Source organism: Caloenas nicobarica, chromosome 5 (assembly GCF_036013445.1).
Source record: "Caloenas nicobarica isolate bCalNic1 chromosome 5, bCalNic1.hap1, whole genome shotgun sequence".
In the NCBI taxonomy this organism is placed as follows: Eukaryota; Metazoa; Chordata; class Aves; order Columbiformes; family Columbidae; genus Caloenas; species Caloenas nicobarica.
In genome coordinates this window covers 28,478,193-28,500,093 of record NC_088249.1, presented here as the reverse complement: position 1 = coordinate 28,500,093, position 21,901 = coordinate 28,478,193, and the positions used below count along the sequence as shown (strand labels likewise).

The 21,901-nt window shown below is 37.0% G+C and overlaps 1 protein-coding gene across 2 annotated transcripts in view; it reads left to right on the top strand.

Annotated features, from left to right (window-relative positions):
* ARHGAP5 (Rho GTPase activating protein 5) overlaps nucleotides 1–4,053 on the top strand; it is a 46,224-nt gene extending 42,171 nt beyond the window's left edge. For both annotated transcript variants that reach the window (XM_065636168.1, XM_065636169.1), the window contains exon 8: nucleotides 3,527–4,053. In XM_065636168.1, the coding sequence (XP_065492240.1) occupies nucleotides 3,527–3,857 (331 nt within the window). In that variant the 3' untranslated portion in view covers nucleotides 3,858–4,053. The remainder of the gene's footprint in view (nucleotides 1–3,526) is intronic.
* Nucleotides 4,054–21,901: the final 17,848 nt, after the last annotated feature.

Genomic DNA, 21,901 nt, shown 5'->3' with positions numbered 1-21,901 from the left:
AGTGTCAAGTACCTGGACTGCTGCAATTAAGAGAGCTAAATATAATTCTAAAGAATCCTGAATAGGTTTTAATGCATGCTTACCTACAGGTAAATGAAATATATTAATCATAGAACTTATTGGAGAGCATAAGTGATGTACACTGGTCTGGTCTTTGCTCTCCTGTGGCGTCTTTCTTTTAATGATGACTGATTTACATTGCCGGTTGCTAGTAGCAAAATAAACTTTTCTTAAGTAAGAAAGGCTGGGGGGTTTTTTGTGTCTCATTTGCAGTGTCAAGTAGTTGCGTTCCATTCAACAAGAAGATCGCTTGAGCACAACCAATTGCATATATATATGTATCTCTGTAGAGGTAGATATAGGTGGATACAGAATCTTAAAAAGAACTTGTAACTAAATTCTTTATGGTCTGTATTAATTTTTAAGAGATTAATATCTGGTAAAGTACTGCAAATATATAGTTAAAATGGAAATGTTTGTCAGCTGTGTTGTTTGTTAAATGAGGTAAAAACCTCTTCTATATGATGGAAGAGTTCTCCTCACAAACCGATGTTTTAAATGCTTAGTTTTTACACCATATATAATTAGAGTAAGAAATATGGTATTGTATTGTTAATATTGGTTGGTGATTGATATAATTTTGATGTGTCCACAAGCGTAGGCCTTAGTTATTGAAACAGAAAATACAAGTATTATCCAGATGAGTTTGCTATTGAAATATGAGAGACCAATAACCATGAGAATAAGTTACAACAGTGAGATGAATTTTTCTTTAGTGTGGTAAGCACTATTCAGAGCATATCAGCTGTCTAACTGTGGTTGATTAACTGTAAGCAGAAGTGAGTTTTAAAAGATAAGGTTGAAACAGGACAGTGTAAAATCGGCATTGGCTTTTTTGATAATGGTTTTGGTGTACATTTGTTCCTGATAATTACTCCCTTCATATATAAGGGCTAATATAGCATAATATGCTACTTAAGTCTGGGGAAAATAGCTTTTTAAGTCAGATCATGGAGCAGGTTTACAGCCTGAAGTTCCTGAATGGTTTGCAGTGGAGGAAGGTGGCAGGATCGAGAAAATCAGTCTTTGTTTTTCATTTTGAATGAACAGAAAAAAGTTAAATAGACGTTTCCTAAGCACTTACAAGAAGTTTCTGACGTAGTTTGGGGAAGTTTTGTAGGAGATGGCATACAGGTTGGTAGGTTTTTATTTACTCTTAGAGAAGACAGAGGTGAAGTTTAAACACAGAAGAGAATAAAGTTGATTTTTCATTATGTTTAATCTTGTGAGCTGCAACTGTGAAAAAGGTGCAGTGCTTTTCCCTTTTACTCACTTCTAGCCATAGGTTTCCACTGCCTTGGCATTTGTTGGCTCTAATTAATGACTGTTCAGCTACAGCATGTTCTAAAGGAAAACAGAAAGAGGGGAAATCCAATTTTCTGCAGAATACACTAGCTGATCTCAGAGACCCTATGGCCAACTGGTGGTCTGATAACCAGAGAGTTGGTGGAGAGGGAGAAGGAGGGAAGAATGAAATTTCACCTGTTGTTCACAGCAGCAGCAGTCTACAACTAGATCAGATTAGATTTAAGAAACAATATGACAGAGACAGCAAACAGTGAACTCATGACAAAGAGGGAGAAAAGGGTTCATGAGAAGATCAAACGTAATCAAATCCTAGGGGTGCTTAAGGATGTTGCAAGGTATACATTTTAGACTATGCAACTGAAGAATCCCCTTGAAAGATACTCAGAGCAAAAATGACAGGAAGGAAGCATTCTGCAAAACAGATGATCTGGCTTTTATTTCAGTTTTATTACAAAGCAGGTGCTCTTTTTCCCCCAGTTTTATAACTTACCATGTTGTAGTTTGTTTCCTAACGAAGCATCATTATAGAGTTTGAAATCCCTTTTGGTGTTTTTCATTATACTCATTTTAGGGTAAAGGTAGTGGCAGTTCTGATTCAAAACTCTGACAGATTCATTGTCCCATCACAATATCTTACACTTAAATTTTAATTCTTGGTGACAGTCACACTCACTGTTCTGTCTCTAGGGTATACTTTAGGAGGAATTTATACACAGAAGAATCTGGTATAGGAAGAAAGCTCTTTAATAAAAATGCTAAGCGAAATATAAGCTTACATTTACACTTTCAAGGTTTTTTTAATCCATAAATGAAGTTAAAGTGTAATTATTTTAGGAAAGAGAATATGAATATTACTGACACTCAGAAGTAGTGTCCAAATATCCTTTAGACCAAACTTACTCAAAACAGATTGAGAAGCAATATTTGTGTACCCTCACACTATTTGGAGTAAGTAATGCGCATGATAAAATGGAAGCCTATCCTTTATAGTTACCACTATATATCCATTGTAAACAAATGAAAATATTTTCTTATAGCATTAATTCTAGTGTTTAGTATGGTTTTCACAGCTTTTGAATCTATGGACTACAGCCAGCTGTCAGAAATTCTTGCAGTCTGCTCATGTTAATCATCGAAACTGTAACTGGCAATTAAGTTTTCTTTTTCGTCTATTTCTGCAGGATTACTGTAGCTCAGTTTCCTTTTTGCTATCTACTATAATGCAGGAATTGCATGTTCTCAGCTGAATATCTTAGGTGTTTGATATATTAACACACAATTTTTCATGTAACTCTCACTAATATTACTTCTCAATAAGATTGTGGTATTTATGATAAATTGGGTAACAGGATTGTTTATGGGTTTTTATATGGTTTAGTGGGTTTTTGGTTTTTTGTTTTGGTTTGTTTGTTTGTTTGGTAATAGTATTGTAATAACGAATTTAGATCATAAGTGAAGAAACTGTTTCAGCCCCTACTTAAAAGCAGGAAACTTCTAGAAAGAGAAACACAGTTGGAAACCTTTGCATTATATGTTGAAAAATAAAACAAAATTAATGTGTGTTAATATTAGTGACATTCCCACTGATGATGATCTTTACAGTTTGGCCAAATTCTGTTGCTGGTCAGTAGGAAGAAAATCTGTGGAGATGTGCTTTAATCAACACTTGATTTTTTGTGTGTGTGTGTTTATTTTTAATGTGATCTAATGTGATGCCTCTTTCTTTGAGTGCCATAGATGTTAGTTAATGTCTGACTGTCCTGCAGTATGAAGCCATTTCTGTCAATTTTCTTCCAAACATTTTAATAGATAAAATTTTAATTTTCCAAAATCTTGCAGCTCGTTGAGATATTTGAAGTTTTTTTATTATTGTCACTTGAAAATGAAAATGTTGGTGGAATGTTGTGTTTCTTTCTTGATTAAAAGCTTAATTGGATTTATATTTGTTAGCTATCCAAATATGGAACAGTCATGGTTTCTAAATTTTCTTCTGTGTAATTGCTTAAAGAAAACAAGAACGATTGTTGTAATGGATAGCTGGAGGAGAATAACAAAAATCTTGAGATTGTTTAATAATAATGCTAACAGAGTTATGAAAATGTTTTTAGTTGATTGCATACGGGTTTTAATTCCTCTGTGCGTGTCGTTCTCGTTTCAGGGTTAGTCAGCAATATAAAACCAACTTTATGACTGCTGATAACTTATCGATTTGTTTCTGGCCTACTTTGATGAGACCTGATTTTGAAAACAGAGAGTTTCTTTCTACGACCAAAATCCACCAGTCTGTTATAGAGACCTTCATTCAACAGTGTCAATTTTTCTTTTACAATGGAGAGATTGTGGAAGCACCCAACCCAGTGGCCTGTCAGCCACCACCTTCCAACACTGTGCAGATGGTGGAACCAATGGTACCTCTTCAGTTACCGCCCCCGCTGCAGCCTCAGCTGATACAGTCACAACTACCAGCAGACCCTCTCGGTATTATCTAAATAGAAGATGATTGCAGGCAGCCTGGCACTGGACAGTAAAGTCAAGCTATAGACGTGCATGTTTCAGGATACAGTAATGTACTTCATATTTATGGAAAATAATTCCCATCCAGCTGATTGGACATCTTTTTGTTATATCCCGTACTGTGTTCCTCATTTGTACACACTGCAGATAAAAACTATGTGATAAGCATGACTGGAGAGGTTTAATTTTTAAAAGCAAAAATAGCTATAAAGTACAAAGCTGCTGATGCATGATACCTTATTGCAATCACTATATCATTCCTGTGACCGTTTGTCACAATATATTGTGAATAAAATTTTTCTATAGAAATTTAATGATTTAAAAATTACATTTATGAAACATTCAATGCTTACAGCCTGCTTTATGGCTGTTTTTGTTATTTAACATGCTATTTTTGGCAATTTTATTCACATTCAGGCATTCTGTGTAAACAACTAAAGGCCCGCTATAGTTTATTTTGTAATCTCCTGGCTACTTATGTGATGGTATGCTTAGGATGGTTTATGGAAGAATGCAAAATGCACTGTTGAGAATTTTACAGTCCCTCAGCATCCATCTTTACTTGTTAAGTAAACCTGTGGACAGTTCGTTAAGAGTGAGTGAACCTGCTTATTATTTCTTACAGCACAATACCAAGGACATGCTTGTTGTAAAAGTGAGTTTCAAATATTGTACAAAAATTTTGATGTTGCCTACTTATTTCTTTATGTTCCATTGCTGAACTAAACATTTTGTAAAACTGTTAATTCTGTAAACAGCTGCATGTTTAAAAGATCCTTGATGGTCTTGTAAACTTAATCTAATATATTTTAGATATTTTAATTTTTCCCACTTGGGAATACATGTAGTGTTTAGAAAATAGTTCATGACATTTTCATATAAGGTTATATAACTTTTCATACATAAACATGAATTTTGTTGTAGTAAAATTCTCTAAACCAAACAACGTTTTAATCTAGGAGTTCAATTAATCTATTCTTTAAATCTATTTTTATGTGACCCTTTAAAGATATACAAAAATGCATTGCTAATACATAGCAATAAATACTTTGGGTACTGACAATTAACCTCTTTGGAGTGTGTATATATAAAATGACAAACTTGTATTCATATTTTTTTTCCTGTTGTATGTTGTACTAAAACTCAAATGACTGATTTTTGGGGTTGTTTTTGCACCATTTTTTAAAAATTATCTTTTTTTCTTTGGTTTATTTTCCTTTTACATTGGTACCATTTTTGCTGTAAAAGAATGCTGCTTAATTTAAACAAATCTTTTGGTTAAATATTTTGTTAGTATTAAAAAATTTAGAAGGTTACAAACTGTAGCAAAGGGGAGACCATAGATAAACACTACCTGTGAGACTTTTCATAGCAGCTTTTTTTCTTTCATGCTCAAAATGTACCTTTTTAGGTCTGCAAAGAAGAAAACAGTTTTGGCTCATTCAGCTGCTAGAATGTTTTGTGTAGTTTCAAAAAAAAAAAAAAGCTTTCCGATGGTCACTGTTGTAATCTTCACTTATAACAAGATTTAAGATCGTCTTGTATGTATTATAGTAAATAGATGATTTTGAGACTTAAGGCTTTTAAGAGTTTGATTTGCTCCATTTTCCCAAAATAAAAAATGCCTTTCCCACTTATGTCCTAGGTATTGTACTTCTAATTATGACTTAGATTATCATTCTAGATTACTATGATACCATAAACCCAGCTGCTGTTTCTCGTACATGTATATTATAAATTATCTTGATATTGTGTTACATTCTTGCAAGTAATTATCTTTTCTAAGAAAACATAAACAAAAAAGAAAAGTCAACCCTATTCCTATTGCAAAGCACACAGGAATTAATAGTACAATAAAGTCTGTCCTGTAAATTGTAGTATTCTTAACTCGTTCTACTTTACCTGTTGTCTATATAGCTTTTTATTTATAGTTGTCAGTCTAATCTTGGCATGTTTAGCAAAGAATATGGAACTTCAAGAATTTTATAAACTATTTCTAGGTTGCTAAAGAATTTATTTTTCTACTGTATATGGTATAGACAAAGCATCACCTGTACAGGAAGCCAGTCTATTTCTAAGAGAAGTAAGCTTACAAATAAATGCAAGTCATATCCATATTTAAAAGTTCTACCTATAAAGTATCTCCAGTCTTTGTAATGTGAAATTACATTTTAAACTTTCTACAAATTCCAAGTTGTTTGCCATAATATTTAACTAATATTTGAATAGTAATTTTTAGAATAATTTACAGTCTATTTCATGATGAATTTACCTGTTGAACTTGTGATCAGAGATTTTTGTAGTATCATTTCTTGTATATGATGTTAAGGCTAAACCACTTCAGGATTTTAAAAAATCTTAACACTTCTATTTGACCAAATAGGAAAGTGTTGTTATATCTACTGGATAAAACATAAAGAAGAAATTATTAGAAAACATGGCATGTGGCACTTGATTGTCACATGGAAGTGTCCCTGCATACTGTTTGCGTTATAAAAGTGTTATATGCAGGAATGTGGATATGTGTGCATCTGTGTAATATATACACTTTGTTTTGTTTTGTTTTTTTAATGTGTTTGTGTGTTTATGTGTACACACACATGTGCACAGGCTTGCATGCACATACACACACATAGTAAAGTTTTTAAAAGATACTGGGAAATTATACCATCATTATTAAAGATTTATAATAGAGCTTTCTCTATTATTATTTTTATTAGTGCTATAAAATGAGGAAGCATGTCATTATATACGAATTCCTCATGCGTTGGCTCATGTAGTCCCTTCTAGTTTTAATGCAAATCCAAACAATAATAACTATATTTTTAATGTGAGCATTTTTACAGTAATATCTATCTTGATAAAGATACAAATGTATATTATTTTTGGTTGAGCATCTCAGTGACACTTTATGGAGTAGTTTGTCTTTTTTATGTAATATTGGTATAGGCATACTGCAGTGTATTGTCTTTCAATGTTTTAGCAATTTTAATATCCCAGACCAGAGTTACAAAAGTGCCATTTTAAGTAATGCTTAACAGGTTCTTTCAAAATTCCTTGCCCTCCATGATCTTGTGGAATTTTAACATATATAGTGTAAATATATTGCAGATGTCAACTTAAGTGAAAAGAAACTCTTTTGTTGTTGTATGTTTTCTCCATTATTTGAATTCTGGTTGCTAGGAAAGTATAGATACTTTCAATTTTACTTGCTGGAGTTTAGCTTCCAATATTTATGAGACATATAGAAAACCTGTCAATTGGAGGTTAAGAAGATTGGCCTTAGCTTACCTGCCTATTTCAGTTTTTTTCAGTAGTTGTGATGCTGTTTGTCAACTGAAAAAAATTACACATATATAAAACCAATTTATAGTCAAAATTTTTGTTCTTTGTTTATAATGTAATCTTTTGTTGATACATCAGCAGAATACTGCAGTGAATTAAATATCAGTGAAGCTTATTCTGTATAAAAGATGCAATGAATAAAATACTAAGATGCTTACTGTGTATAATGTTCAGTTTAGTTGCCTACTAAATTTTTAAAGGCAAAAGTACCCTATCTTTCACATACACAGAGGTGAAATTTAGGAGTAAATATTGCTAAACTCAGTGCACCAAGTATTTAAAGCGATCTCGGGGGAGGGGGTTGTCTCTCTTTTTGCATCCGATATGTCTTTTAGACTGCTGAATTTTGGAAAAGATTCTCACAGTGGCGAAGACCCTTCTGTAGTTGATGTGCCCCCAAAACTGATACATGTGTACACTAGGGAACAGAGCTTGGAAGGGGCAGAAGGGAAGGTGTCTGTTTAACTGTGCGGAGCCTGTGAAAGTCTGTGGCTCGTGTCACCTCTTACATTTTTCACCTGAGTGAGCTGCTTAGCAAGAATGGCTGTGATTACAGAAATCAGGTTTTCAGACTTCTGCCATGCAAAAGGAGTGGGTCTCTTCAAGTCAATCCATTTCATATGGAATTTTTAAACCTGAGGTAAAAACTCTGGGTTTTGAGGTCAGCTTTAAACTTTCAGACTTGGACATTATTGATTGTAATTCTGCTAACTATATGGGATAAATCCAACTTGGATAACAGTACTGCTTTTAGTTCTTGTGCATGCAGCATCTACACTTACTTTGTTTCTTCAGAGCATCTCAAATAATACAGCCAGTGCAGAATAACTGCAAAAACTTCCTGACAGCCTTCAAATCTGAACACTCTTCAGATTTTATTATATATCTTAACGCTTTCAGGTAATGGAACATTTTAATCTCAAATAGGATGTGTCTTGCCTATAATTTACTCAGTGTGCAAATCTCAGTTTTTTAGATTGCTTTATCAGAAAACATTTCTGAATCTGAAGCATAATGCTGTGTTCAGGCTCTACGGCAAACCACAAGGTCTGATGAAAAGCTGTCCTAGAGAACCAAAGGGTAACAGTGCTCACTGGTGTCAAATTCATTCCTTCAACTAATTCATAGTTTCCATGGAATCAGAAGGGATGAATTTAATCTGTCATTGTGGCTAGTGAAAGCGAACACTTCCTTCCTTTGCTTATTTACAAATTCTTTCCCAAGTGTGTACATGGTGTGTGTTACGGCTGTTGCCCATATGTTTCTCATTTGCCTTATAAGATCCAATGTGTGTGTGTTTAGACCCAGTATTTTTGTTGCCGAATTGAGTGTTCTTGACACCTAGCCAACATTCTGGTGCTTTTATATTACGGAATAGAGTTTAATATACCTGATTACATTAATAATAATTTGTCTGTTACTGTTTTTCATTTGGTGTGATTTAGAAAACATGGAGAATTAAATAATTTCACTGAAAGCCTACAGTTTAGTAACTTGGGTTTGTCAGTCTTAGAGTGTGATAACGAAAGGCCGTTGTTGCTTTTCTTACAAGCTGTTTAAGACGGGAAGGGGAATCTCGTGGTGGTACTTCCAGCCATGAGTGCATGCCAGTGCTTCAGGGGTAGATACACTGACTTGAAGAGTACTTCTGGCTCCTTGTGTGACTGACCGATTTATATAGTGTAGCAGTAGCTTGTAGTTTCCCCACAGTTACGATATCACAGTCTAGCTGTTTTTGCAGATTTTTCTGCTTCACAAATGAAAAGGTGAAGGGAAGGCAAACTAGTTGTTCCCATCATTTCCTGCAGTTGTCCCAGCTTTGCGGCTGCTGAGAATTGTCAAGAACTCCTAAATTGCTCTTGCAGGGTTTTTCCTCAGTTAAAAGTAGAAAATGTGCAGTGGTAAGTTATGACTTGAAGTTCTTTGGTTAACTGACACTGAGTGTGATGAGTTGGTGAAGCATGTGGAAAAAAACAAATTGCGCTATTCAATTACAGGTGGTGTGGGCTCCCCTCAAAGGTGCTTGGCAGGGCGACCTGAGTTTCTGCAGTGACTGCCCTGGTCCTATTGACCCTGTGCAAGAGTTGAGGATGAAGAAGAGATCAAGAAACCTACCTCGAAAAAGTCATGTACTTTGAACAGCCTCCTCTTAAAACACTTAAATGAAATTATTGAACACAGAATGTAGTATCAAAAATTATGGAGAATGAAATTGCCATGGTTCCTTATTGAAATATGTATACACACATGTTTTTTAACTCTGTAAATAATTAGATGTTGGTATGGTGGTTCTAATGTAGTAACAGGTGGCCAGCCTGCTACAGATAATTATTGCTTACAGTTCAAGTTTTGAAAACAATGTAAACAGATGTATCTAATGTTGATATCCTATTGGTGAGTTGTCTAGCTCTAACTTTGATTTAATTTTGTTATCCTGTGTGGTCACACAAATAAGCCTGATAATATGTCCTTTATTTAACTATTAGAGTTGAAAAGTTTCTTTATCTCTTTGCGGATTACTACTTTCTTTATTCTTTCTTCTCTTGCTATTTCTTTTTGACTTAATTAGTCTTTAACCGTTTATAACATGAGCACCATACTTGTCACCTGTAAAACATATAGGGTCCCACATAAAGTTTTCAAAGGTCTGTCAATACTCTATTCATCCCGTTCTGTCTGCACTTGTCCCTGTGCACACATGTACTATTTTGGGTATGCAGAACCTGGGGCAATATGGCACTTGTCCATGTCTGGAGATTCTGATGGCTAGGAGGACATCAGGGTGATCCTTTTCCATATCCTAACCTGCTTTTAATGAAAGAGTGCTGGAAAGAGCGGCTATGAGATAGTTCGAAAATGGTGAAGGATAAGTCTTCTGAGTTAGCAGTATATCTGTGAGGTGAAGGTGCCTCAACTGAACTTCATTTCTGTGCTAGAGCTTTGTGTGTAGGGGGCTTTCAAGCCTCCCACCAATAGGAGAGAGGAGGAGATGGGAAAGCCCTTCCCCATACTGTTCTTTCTAACCTCAAGGATGAGTGGTGTTCTCACAGTTTGGGGCACCAAGTCCTCTATGTCTGATGCGGAGGTTCAAGCCCACAGAAAGAGGGTCATGGATTAGCATGTGGCCTTCAACCAGAATTGACGCAGCTGAACGGTGGGTTCGTACATACCAACCTCATGTTATTCGTCAGCATCCCTGTGGCTGAAGCATGCTGTCCTGAGAGCTTGCAGTTGTTTTGTAATGTGAATAGTTTTGAGTAGTATTACCACCATGATCTGCAGTTCTAAGTCATCTTTACATCTCCTCTTAGCTGACCAGATTTATTTACCGGGATACAGAGCTTCCCTGACCCGAAATACCTCTGGGGAAGTAGAAATCAAGCTCTGTTTTCCTTGGGCTTGTACAGTGTTATCAAGTACGATTTTGTTTTCTCTCTTCAAAGAAATTAGTTTCTAAAATGAGAGGGCTGAACTGTTACCTGTTGTAGGTGTGGTTTTGTAGCATGATAGCAACATAGTGAAGTAAATGCCCAACTCCTTGAATGAAGACATGGAAGTAGTGTATTCTGCTGGAATCATTTGGAAGACTGTCTGTGGCAGAATAAGTGAATTGTGGAACAAATTATCTTCTCAACCATGCCTATGGTTCCTCTTTGAAGGAAACTTAATGCTTTTTTTTTTTTTTTTTTTTCTTCTCCAGAAGGGTGGTGAACTGATGTGCATGTAATGTGATTGTCAAAGCTGAGCTCTGACCCAGTGGGGAAATGAGCAAATGATTTGACACCAGAAACACTCTCAAAGGCTCTGCAGACATCTATATCCAATCCTGCTATTCAAAGTATCAGGGGAACTGTGTGCTCCTGTTTTTCTCCAAGACCGTGTGCTTCTCATAAGCTGAGGAGCAGGGTCTCATAGGTCCCTTTGGATTTTTATCACTGTCCCACATCCAGTGTTCTACTTAAAACATCAGCTGTAATAAGTGTGTTTTTAAGCTGCTGATCTGTAAATAGGTTGAGTCTGATTTCCTGATTTTTATTTTTTTAAAAAAATATATATATTTTTTCTTTTTCTTTATTTTTTTTTTTGTCTCTCCCCCTTTACCCGCCCTGCAAACAGCAGAGCTGTGCAGCCAGAGTTCCCTCAATATGAAGAAGGGATTCTGCTGCAGGGCATTTTCCTTTGGGAGTATTTAGCTTTAGATCTCACCTCTCCTCCTTTGTACTACAAAAATGTAGGTTTGTTATTTTTTGGACTTGCTAAAAAACCTTCTGCCCGCCCCGCCCCCCCCCCCCCCCCCCCCCCCCGCCCCGCCAATGTTGTTAAGGAAGACTGGGCTGAAGTAAATGTCTACAGGCAGTTATTTATCTTTGTGCTTTGATTTATGGGACTGGTGCCTAGAGCCTTAGGATGACAACGTTTCTTCAGAAATGTAAAGAAAAACATAGCTTACTACTTCTGTGAGTCTCCATCCTTCTGATGTACTAGTTAAGGAAGTCAACAACTCTATTCTTGCACTTAACAGTAGTAAAAACTATGTTCTCAACTCATTTAGATGACAAATGCCTCTATATTTTGAGTTGTCTTGCAAAAAAAAAAAAAGCAAACGTAAGCAATCGCCTTCTTGCAGATAAGTGTTGCATGTACAGCTGAAGTGACGGACTGCTAGAAAGTGTGCTAAATATGAGCAAGTAGGATGTGCAACTAGTTTAGCTCATCAGTAGGAAGCTAAGAAAGAGTGAGATTTTTAAGAGCTTAGAAATTTTAAACTGAATCGAAGGAAATATTTATGGTGGGGTTTTTTCCCTTCCAGTGTCTTCAGTGGCTTCTGTTTGCATTTTTCTAATACGAGGACATGTTCTACCATGCTCCATTCCCAGTGCTGCAATGCTCTTAGCAACCATCTAGTCGTATGTTTGATGAGGAGACTATTGAGGTGCTGAAGACCAGTTGCACCAGCCATTTCCTTTTCATGTAAGAACCAAGACCTTAAAAAAAAAAAAAAAAAAAAATCTTCTTACAGGAAGTCGTTTCTGGTTTCATGTAGTATGAGAGACTTTCCCACCCGGACAGAGTTCTCAGGAACATACATGGTTGGCCAAAACCACAATCTAATCTCAACAGTTTGTGTAGTGTACTTGGTTATTTTTTTTTTAATTATTAATAAAAAGGAGGGAGGCAAAAAACCTAATACACATTTTTATTGCTGAATTGGGAGGGGTGGAATTTACTATTCAAATAAAGTATTAATATTTCCAGAGGGTAACTTAGCTAATTCTAATGAAGTATTCACCCTGAAGATAATAACCTTTTATTGTTAGTTTTCCTAGTGGCATCACAATTTTATGACTAGCAACCAGATTCTTTCTTATGGCTTTGCCTAAGTATATTTTTTTCAGGTATATTAATGCCATTTTTAAACTATTGGAATTGCATTCAGTAGTTAAAAAAAAAAATAAACTTTTTTTGAGGTATCTGGTTATAGGAGGCCCTGGATTAATCTTTATTCTGATGGTGAGTACAAGGGATCCAGATTTCTTATTGAGAATATATAAAAGTTGACAACTGGCATTCTTCCTTATTAAAAAAACAACTAGTGTGACCTTTTTTCACCTGAACTGGTGGAAGTTTGTTTTCAGCCGCAACTGGCACTACTGCAGCTGTGACATGTGGAGCACCCATGTACAAAGGAAAAGCGTGTGTTCTGAGTGTGTAACTTTCCAAAGAGAGAAGCAATAGGTGAAGCAGAGAAAAGCATGTCTTCGTTTTTCCTTGTGGGAAATTTGGCTCCAAGAATGACTGTCATTGCCTGTTTTATAGTCTTATCCCACAATCTGGCCAAGTATATATGCCAGATTTATATATTCTACCCTGTGTCTCAAAAATACTTGGCAGACCTATGTTCCTATATTCATTATATTCTTGTTTCTGACTTGTACCCAGTTTCTTTTAAAAGGGCAGTTGTCTATACATGTAGAAAACCATATTAACTCAATGGCTGTATTAGCTCAGTTCAGAAGGTTGTCAGAAAGCAATCTTTGCTAAGAGTTTACCTGATAAAGTTAGACCAAATCCTGTGTTATTGTTAAAATGCTTCTCTCCTTCACCTTAAAAGTGAAGTAGAAGCTAACTTGAGTTGGAAATGTTGCACTGCCTGCTGTGGTGAAGGTTCAGTGAGCAAGGAAGGAATGACAGTTTTTCTTTACTTGTGAAACCCTCAGCAGGCAGCTTCTACTTGATCAGTGGAAGTCTCATACATGTGCGTGTATGCACAGAGAGTTATAAAAATGGCTCTCTGACACTTGTTTTCTCTACTCATTAGTCTATTATTTCTGTGTCCCCAAATGCCTCAGATTCATCTATATATAGCACAACGTGTTGAGTTTTCCACCTTGTGTTGGAAACTAAAACTCAAATTTGCTGTAAGTGCATGAATTTTTCCGTCTACGTCTGCTTCCTAAAGAGCATCCACATATTGGGTATTTGAGAAGCAGGGGAGATATTAAAGGTGAGTGACTTTACCTCTGTGAATTTCTGAAAAATCTGGGAGTTTCTGTGTTGGAGATTGTCCCCTGTTCTGTGTCTGTGGAAGAGATCCGGCTGCACGGTACTTGCATGTGCGCTGTCAGTCGCGGGTCACCTGTTCCTGGGCTGGGCAGAAGCTCAAAGTTTGGCCTTTCATGTGCAGTTGGATCCTTGAAAATCTGTGGTACATGGCTGCGTACTGCCCTCTTTACATACTGCAAAGAGCAAAAGGCTTTTGAAAATAAGTTTAAGCAACTATCCTCTTGTTTCACATCAGCAATGTATTTGCACTTTTCCCTGAGAAGCTTACAGGAACGCACTCCTGTTCCTGAGCTGCAATTTTCCCTGATCCTTCTGATTTTAATTGCTGTAGTGGATAAAGAATTGTATAAACAAGTTTTCAGAAAAACTGAATGGCAAAATGGAAGAAAGAAGTCCAAATACATGCATGAGATTTTCATGTGCTCATACTCACTGAGCAGAAAATAATGAAGTTCTTTTCCCTTCTGACACTGAAAAATAGTTGTTTTGAAGATGTGTATAAAAATTCGTCGGCATGTGTAGTAGTGGTCTTCTCCAATCTGGGGATTTGATCTCACTGTTTGGTTTGTTACAAGAACCGCCAGCGATATTCTTAGCAAGCTTGCTGCTAAAAATTCTTTGGCCCTCCCTACTTCTCCAAATGAAACAAGTAGTGAAGAGCAAGGAATGGCCTTGCCTGACTCACGCCGCCGTCTGTTATGTTGCATGTTACCTTCTCTGTTATAGCCGCCTGTTGTCTCTTGCCTTACATCATAAATGTTTGGAACAAGAAACTTTTCATGCTATGGAGCATTTGGCACCTTCTTGATGGTGCATAAAGTGATTCTGTCTTCACTCATTACTTCCCCTGTTTCGTTTTTCTGATCCTCTGGAAGTGCTTTCGCTTTTTTCCTTATGTGACACCTTACTTTATTTCTGGTTTCCCTTGCTAGGTGGTAGACCTCTGTGGCCATAGAGTGTTTTCTGCTAGCAAGATTCTGGAAGTTCTGGAGACTACATAGACTGGTTAAGAGATGTTTAGTCTGTGGGGAGTTAGTGCGGGGGGACGTGGGAAAGAAAAAGTTATATAACATTGAGAATAATTTTAAAAGGCCATAAAATAGGGAACCAAATATGGTAGTGGGTAAGAACTAGAGCTAAGGCAAAGGTCTTCAAAGGGGGAAGAACTTAGTTTTTAAAGAAGGTGAAGATCCACTTCAAGATGCGAAAGTAAACTACTTCAGAGGGGAATGACTGCATGCGTTAACATAAGGGTTCTAGCCCAAGCTATGAAGTGGGTTTATTTCACTACTTCTCTGTATTTAAATTGTTGTGATGGTTTAATCAATACAAATGCTCATTAGATTTTAAAATTTACACGGGTATTGAGATACAACAACTTTTGACCCACCAAAGATATTATAAAAATAAATGTTAGGTTTAATCATTGTTTATCTCTGATGGAAATTAATCTCTGCTTCTCTTATACACCTGTGAAATAGATTCCACAGCTTTCCCCGTGTCTTATTTCCGTGATTCAGTATCCTTACAGGAAGAAAGATTCTCCCGGTAGCCAAGCTAAATCTTCTTTACTGCAAGATAAACTGACTTCTAGTTCTATTGCGAGTGGACGTGGTGAATATTTGTCCTTGTCAGCCGTATGGTGATCTTTAGATGCTAGAAGACTGCTATGTCCCATTTCTCTCTCACTGCTTTCCACGGCTGTCTTTTCTTTGTCCAAGTAACACATTCCTTTAAGCATTTTACACTTCGTGTTTATAAACTTTGTAGTATTTTTGTTGCTTTTTGTGGCCTTTCTTTTATAAGCATATTAGTGGTCCTGACCACTCTACTGCTACAAACTACACCAGTGTAATATCTCTTGTATCTTGTAAATAACGTGCAAGGCTGATGAGCCCCTAAGCCAATATACTACGAGCCTCAAATTTTATTACCAGCGTGTACTTTTAAAATGGTACCATTCAAACATCAGGACTGGTTTTAGCTGAAGCTCAGGAGACCCAAGTTCTTCTATCACACTGTTCAGTGTGTGTTTCTGTCCACTTGAGGAACTGAAATGGTGTGAACTGTTGGGTTCTGGGTGCCTCCTCAGCAAGTGCGAGTGATGGGGAGAAGATGCGGGATGAGACATTCTGCCTTGCAAAGAACATGAGATGCAGGCAGTTTTATTATTAACCCCTCCTGAGATATGAGCTATGAAATCCTGCTACAACTCTGTGATCCAATGCTGTCATTAAGAAGGATGATAGGGAAAATATAAAAGACACATTGAACCCTGGATAAAAGCAAAGGCAGTCTTTCAAAATTGGTACTGAATTAAGCGGTGAGGAATAGAAGATGTATCTCTTCTTAAAGCATACGTAGTTAATGCAGATATGCTGTTTTTCTCAGTTATTATGGCTGGCTTGCTTTAAAAAAATTGCTTCGTTCAGTGAAGATTCTAGAATTAATGTTTGTTCTTTAGTGGATGCTTTTAACATTCAAGAGTGAAATACAGTGAGGTGACATAAGTTAGATGTCTTCACTTCTGAATTACTTCGATGTGTCCAAAATGTTAAAATACTTCACATTTCTCAGAGTACCTAATTAACATTTTATAACCCCTTATTCTCAAAGTAAAAGAAAGGAGGATTTTCTTGGAGCATTTTTAGCTTTGTCTACAAAGATATATGTGCTGTTTTATAATCAGTGCAAATATCTTTGGCATTGAATCGCATAATAAAGATCTCATTTAGTGCACACTAATTTAAGATTTAATGTCATGTTTCCATAAGGTTTGTTGACTATTGAATTTATGGCTCCCTTTATCAGTTCCGGGGCTAGATAAAAGCAACAAAAAACCCAACACAAAACCAAAACCCAACACTTTAATTTGTGAAATAAATACCGCTGTCTGAAAGTCTGTGATTTGGCCTTTTAAGCACACAGCGGTCCACCTCTCATTCTTCTCACTTTCCTTACATTCATAGGAAGGTAAATCCATAGCACTGCAGTATGACTCCTCATTGCAGTTCTTGGCAATAGAGGACATTAATCAAGTTATCCTGGTTTTGGAGTGTGATATCAATATCACTCCCTTCAGCCTTCAGTGTTGACAGTGCATTCCAAAATGTAGCAGTTTCTTAAATGACAAAGCAATCAACTTACGGTACACCTGTACAAGGTAATAACATGAAAGGTTTGCTTTAAGAAAAGTATCCTATTAGGAAGTGTATTTCTCTTACGTTCTCGTTGATATATTTATCTATACAGCTATGCATACATTATATGATATAGAATACACTGTATATTGTTCTAGAAATGCGATCTGTTGTGGTGTGAATGTGAAGGTTTTATTGACAAATGTGTGGGATAACCATAGGACAAATTGGTCACAAAGCCACTGCTGTAAGCACTAGTACTTATACAATAAAGCATGTTTGTGTATTGTTGAGATGCTAACACAAGATAAATTTGTTTTCTTTCTGCTCCAGTTATATCATCAGTATTAAAATGGAACTTTAATAAGATATGTCTGGGAACCAAGAGTGAGTTTACTGGGGTACCGATCATGTTATCAAAGATCATGTGGTTTTGAGTTTGGAGTGGAAGAGGAAAATCAGCAACGTACTCTGACCATTTACTTATATTGCACTGCTTTGTATAGGCACCAAAATAGTATATATAACAGTGACGAGTGAATTCTTTTGCCTAGCAAAGGCCTTGCTGTGAATGTGGTGTGGATAAGCCTTTCAATGGTTTGGGGGTTCTGATGACTAGATAGCTGGATGTGGTATTAATAATTTGGCCTGCAAGTGGTTATTTTGTTCTTGGCAGCAGCTCAATGCTTGTTCTGGGGTGGCACGTGTTGATGTGACACAGGACAAGGTGCTGTGTGGCCGGGGTTTCCAGCCATAGACCCAATACTGCCCATGGGCTGCAAGAAAGCTGGCTTTGGGTCCAGTTTGCAGCTCGGCTTCAGAGCTCAGTGAAGGAGTTTATTTTTAATAATGAAACAGGCAAAAAGATAGGACAAAACTAGGCAAACAAAAAACAAACCCCAAAACCTTAGTGTTGAAAGACAGGAAATGATTTCTAGCTTTCTCTTTATGAAATTTCACTATACATGCTTTCAATAATAATGTTTTCAAGGTAAAATATTAACTTATTTAAAAATGCATGCTCAATTGCTTGATCTATATTTTACTCCTTTAAATTTAATGTATCGCTTTAAAAAAAATCATACCTGCTTTAACCACTCAAGAAACATCACTTACTTTCCTGTTTGCTTAAAATATTTTGGCCAGTTTTCACTTTCCTTCTCTTAACCAGATTTGCACATCTAGACTTTCATCGTTGGAAGCATTTGCTGCCAACAGCTTCAGGTCTCCTCAGGCTGAATTAGATGTAGAGTGATGCTCACGTCACCTTTTCAGTCTGAATGCCTTCCTCCTTTCTCACCTTCCTTTTTTCGGGAAGGGATCAAGTGCCGAGTGGTTCTTCTGCTCAGCAATACTGCTCAGCAACTCAGACAGCAAATCAAGCAGAACTCTTAGGGACCTTTTGCACAAAGAAGTCGTTGAGCAAGACCGTACGAATTCCTTCTCTCTCCGGCACTCAGCTGTGACTCCTTTGAGACGATGGTTTGTATTGGCTGCAGGCCTCCAGCCACACTATTTGCTAAGGGACAGGATACACCTGAGTCAAAGCTCCAGCAGGGAGACGTGCAGTAAGACAGCAGACAAGTTCATTATAGACAGCTAAAGGCCAGGAGGTCACGTAGCCCCGAGTGCAGATGTTGTGTAGGAAGGAGGACAGAATGCTTTCCCTCGGAGGTTTGATAGCATCACTCAAATCTCCAGGTGAACCCCTGGGAGCTGGTGTGACGCCAGCCCCAGCGAGCAAACTGGCCGAGTGCTGTGAGCGTGTCTCTGGAGAACCGACCCCTGCGGAGCTCCTGCACCTCTCTTCCTTTCTGCGCTTTCTCCCAAGATCTCCCGTGGCCACAACGCTCCACTGAATGTTCGCTTGCATTTTATCATTGTGTTTTGGTTTCTTTTCTCACAGATGGATTAGCTGCTATTTTTCCTGGATAAAAATCTCTATTCTGCTGACAATGAAATTTTCCTGAATCTCTTCTCTTGGTTACAGTGATGTTCATGAGATACATTATTGACTAAGAAATTGACCAACGTGCTGCTCTCTTCTTGGCATTTTCCTTTCAATTAATCAACATAGCTGTTAAACGGAATGGGGCTAATATGAGTCTCAGGGTTGTGATGTGATAAAAGCTTCAGCTTGACTTTGTGCCATTTATTGTTATCCTTTGCGTATGGCTGTACAACCAGTTTTCATTTGTGTGACTTGCACAGCTGGACTAGGCCTCAATTAAAGACTCTGGAATAACTGTATTGAATATTTTATTAATATTTTATCTGAAGTATTCTCATCATCTGTGGTGTTAATTTGTACAAAAAACCAAATTACATGTGGCATTATCTTAGATTTGCTATTGATCATCTCTGTCATCCTATGTGGCCACTTTCTGTGCAGCCTGGTGTGCAGAGTTGTGTTATTTCCACTTTTACCAGCAGCAAACCAAATAAAACACTGCATAATATCTCATTATTACATGGAAATTGATAAGTAACTTTGGTGGAGGCTTCACTTCTTTTGATTATCATATTTCGGTATAGTTTCATTTTTTTTTTTTTTTTAATGAGGCTTTTATGTTCTTGTGAGGTCCCATCTAGCTATTCTAGTCTATCGAGAATTTAGAGTCAACTCATTCGGTTTTATGGAAGGTCGAGTAATAGTCTTGCTCACTCTAAAATAACTTTTTATTTCTGTTAACATAACTAGGCAAAGTGTAATCCCTCAGGCAAAGTGGACTGTGCTGTTCATTCGGTTCTCAGGGTGATTTCCTTTCTACCCTTTTCCTGAAGCTGTGCACAGAACTTCACCCAGATTTATCATCTCCCAAGTTTTGCCTTGTTGTTTGCCTTAAAAGCACACATATCACTCAACCTGAGATTTCTTCTAACATTATTTTTGAATGTGAGGAAAACCAGAGAATTAAGTATTTTCATATTTCTAATTCCTCCTCTTTGTCATCTAAAAAAAGTTTTTATTTGAGTCTGTTCATGGTCAGAAAATGAGCATATATAGTGGTTAGGACATAAAACAGAACTCATGGCATTCCTACGTATTTTTGTGTTGGTTGTTATCTCGAGGAGTTCTTACTGTGCCTATAGTTCTTCAAGTCTCCACTGTAAAGAATTAAACAGCTTTCCTCTTTCTCTACCCCTGCAAGAGACTCACTACTGCTACTTTAAATAATTATCTTTATGAAAACAAATGTCAGCTTGCCATTGCTACTGCTACTTTATTTTCTCAGCAATGCAACTGAGGCAAATACTTCACTGAAATATCTCTGTGCTGAGTAATGACCCTCCTGTAAACACTGGCTATCCCTGTTTAATAGACTACCTAAGAAATCTTCACTTTGGGTTGGTTTTAGAAAACATTTTTTTTCCTGTGTTTCCTACAGTAGGCTTGACCTCTAAGCTAATAAAAAAAATAAGCTGAGAGACCTCCATTCATGTTCACCGTTGAACCTTAGAGCACAGCAAATATATAGGAACAGGAAAAATAAAGACTTAATGCATCAGGCCTGCATGATGGACAGACCTTCTCTGCACATTACATCTCTTTTAGCCAGATGTGAATTGCGTTATAGCTAGAATAATGGTTGTGTGCACTAGAGGCTAATCTCTTGAATCAGAAAGATATTTATTTTATTATTCTGAAGGCTCTTATACTGCAGGAATCTGCTGCAATTCAAAAGTGTGAGTAGACAGGTTGCTGCTGATGAAAGCAAATATTGGAAAAAACTGTTTATAAAGAGAAGCATAAACTGATGTGTCTGAGCACGTTATTTCCATTTAGAAAATTTTCAGTGTTGCCTCAGTCCAATTCACTGCAGATAACTGAAATTAATATTATTTGGTTTTGTTGGTGCAGACATTGTTATATGGCTTTGTGTCTACACATACACATTTGCTACATGTTGAAATTATTTGAATATTTTGACTTGCAACAAGGTAAAATATTCAACATTTAAAAAAATACCAAGTCACTGCCATTTTTACTTTCTATCTATGCTCTACTGAATGTTATGTATGTCAACGTTAGCTGAAGCTAAGATTCAGAGCCCAGCGTTAAAGTGATTAAAGCAGCCCACACCATCACTGGAGGCTGGAGAAAAAAATTCAAAACATCTCCAGAGGAGGGTGGATCTGGACATAGCTCTGTGTCTTAAATGAATGTTGCAGCCATTTAACTATAGGATGAAACCGAAAAACCACCTCTTGGTCTTCTGGTGGTGTTTACGGGCAGTGGCTGTTGGAGACACCAAATTCCACAAGCAGGTTCAAGACCATGATTTCCATGGAGACACAACTCCTCCTATTTTTTTGCCAAGATTGTGTTTTTTTGTAGACCCACTTTTAATTATCAAATCTTTCCACACATCATCATGGAAGTCTAAGTCCTGATTAAAGGCTGTGCGTTGTACTAGAACGTGAAATGCTGAAAAATAGGCGCTCTGAAAGCCAGCTGTGGATCCAACCTGATTAACAAAGGGTGTTTTCAGGCCTCTCTAAACAAGAAGTAAAGGCTTATGCTAGGACAACTTTTGCAGCAAACTTGTCCAGATTTCCTACCCTACTCTGTCCGTGTCTAAGTTGTTTAAGATTCAGAGGCTTATGTTTTAGGTAAAAATGTAACATTTTAGAGAGAATTATCACTCATTTCTATCTGCTTTGAAACTGTACTATAACACAGCCCTTTGGGAGCTGTTTCACAAACAGTTTGAAAATCCATGCGGTGGAGATAGCGAGATGTAGCTTGTCATGTGTCCCAAGGTAATACGTTCTGGATGGTTAATCAAATCCTTCAGTTAAAGCAGGGATTGGAGTGACTGACTTCTTTTGTGTCTTTGGAGCACATTTGGAAAACTGGCATTTAAAAGACTTAAGAGGTTGTTAGAAGATCCTCCTCTGAGGGAGGACTGCTTGCTTTGATGCAAACTAGTTGTCTAACAAGCAGCCAACTCGGGGCCATTTACAGC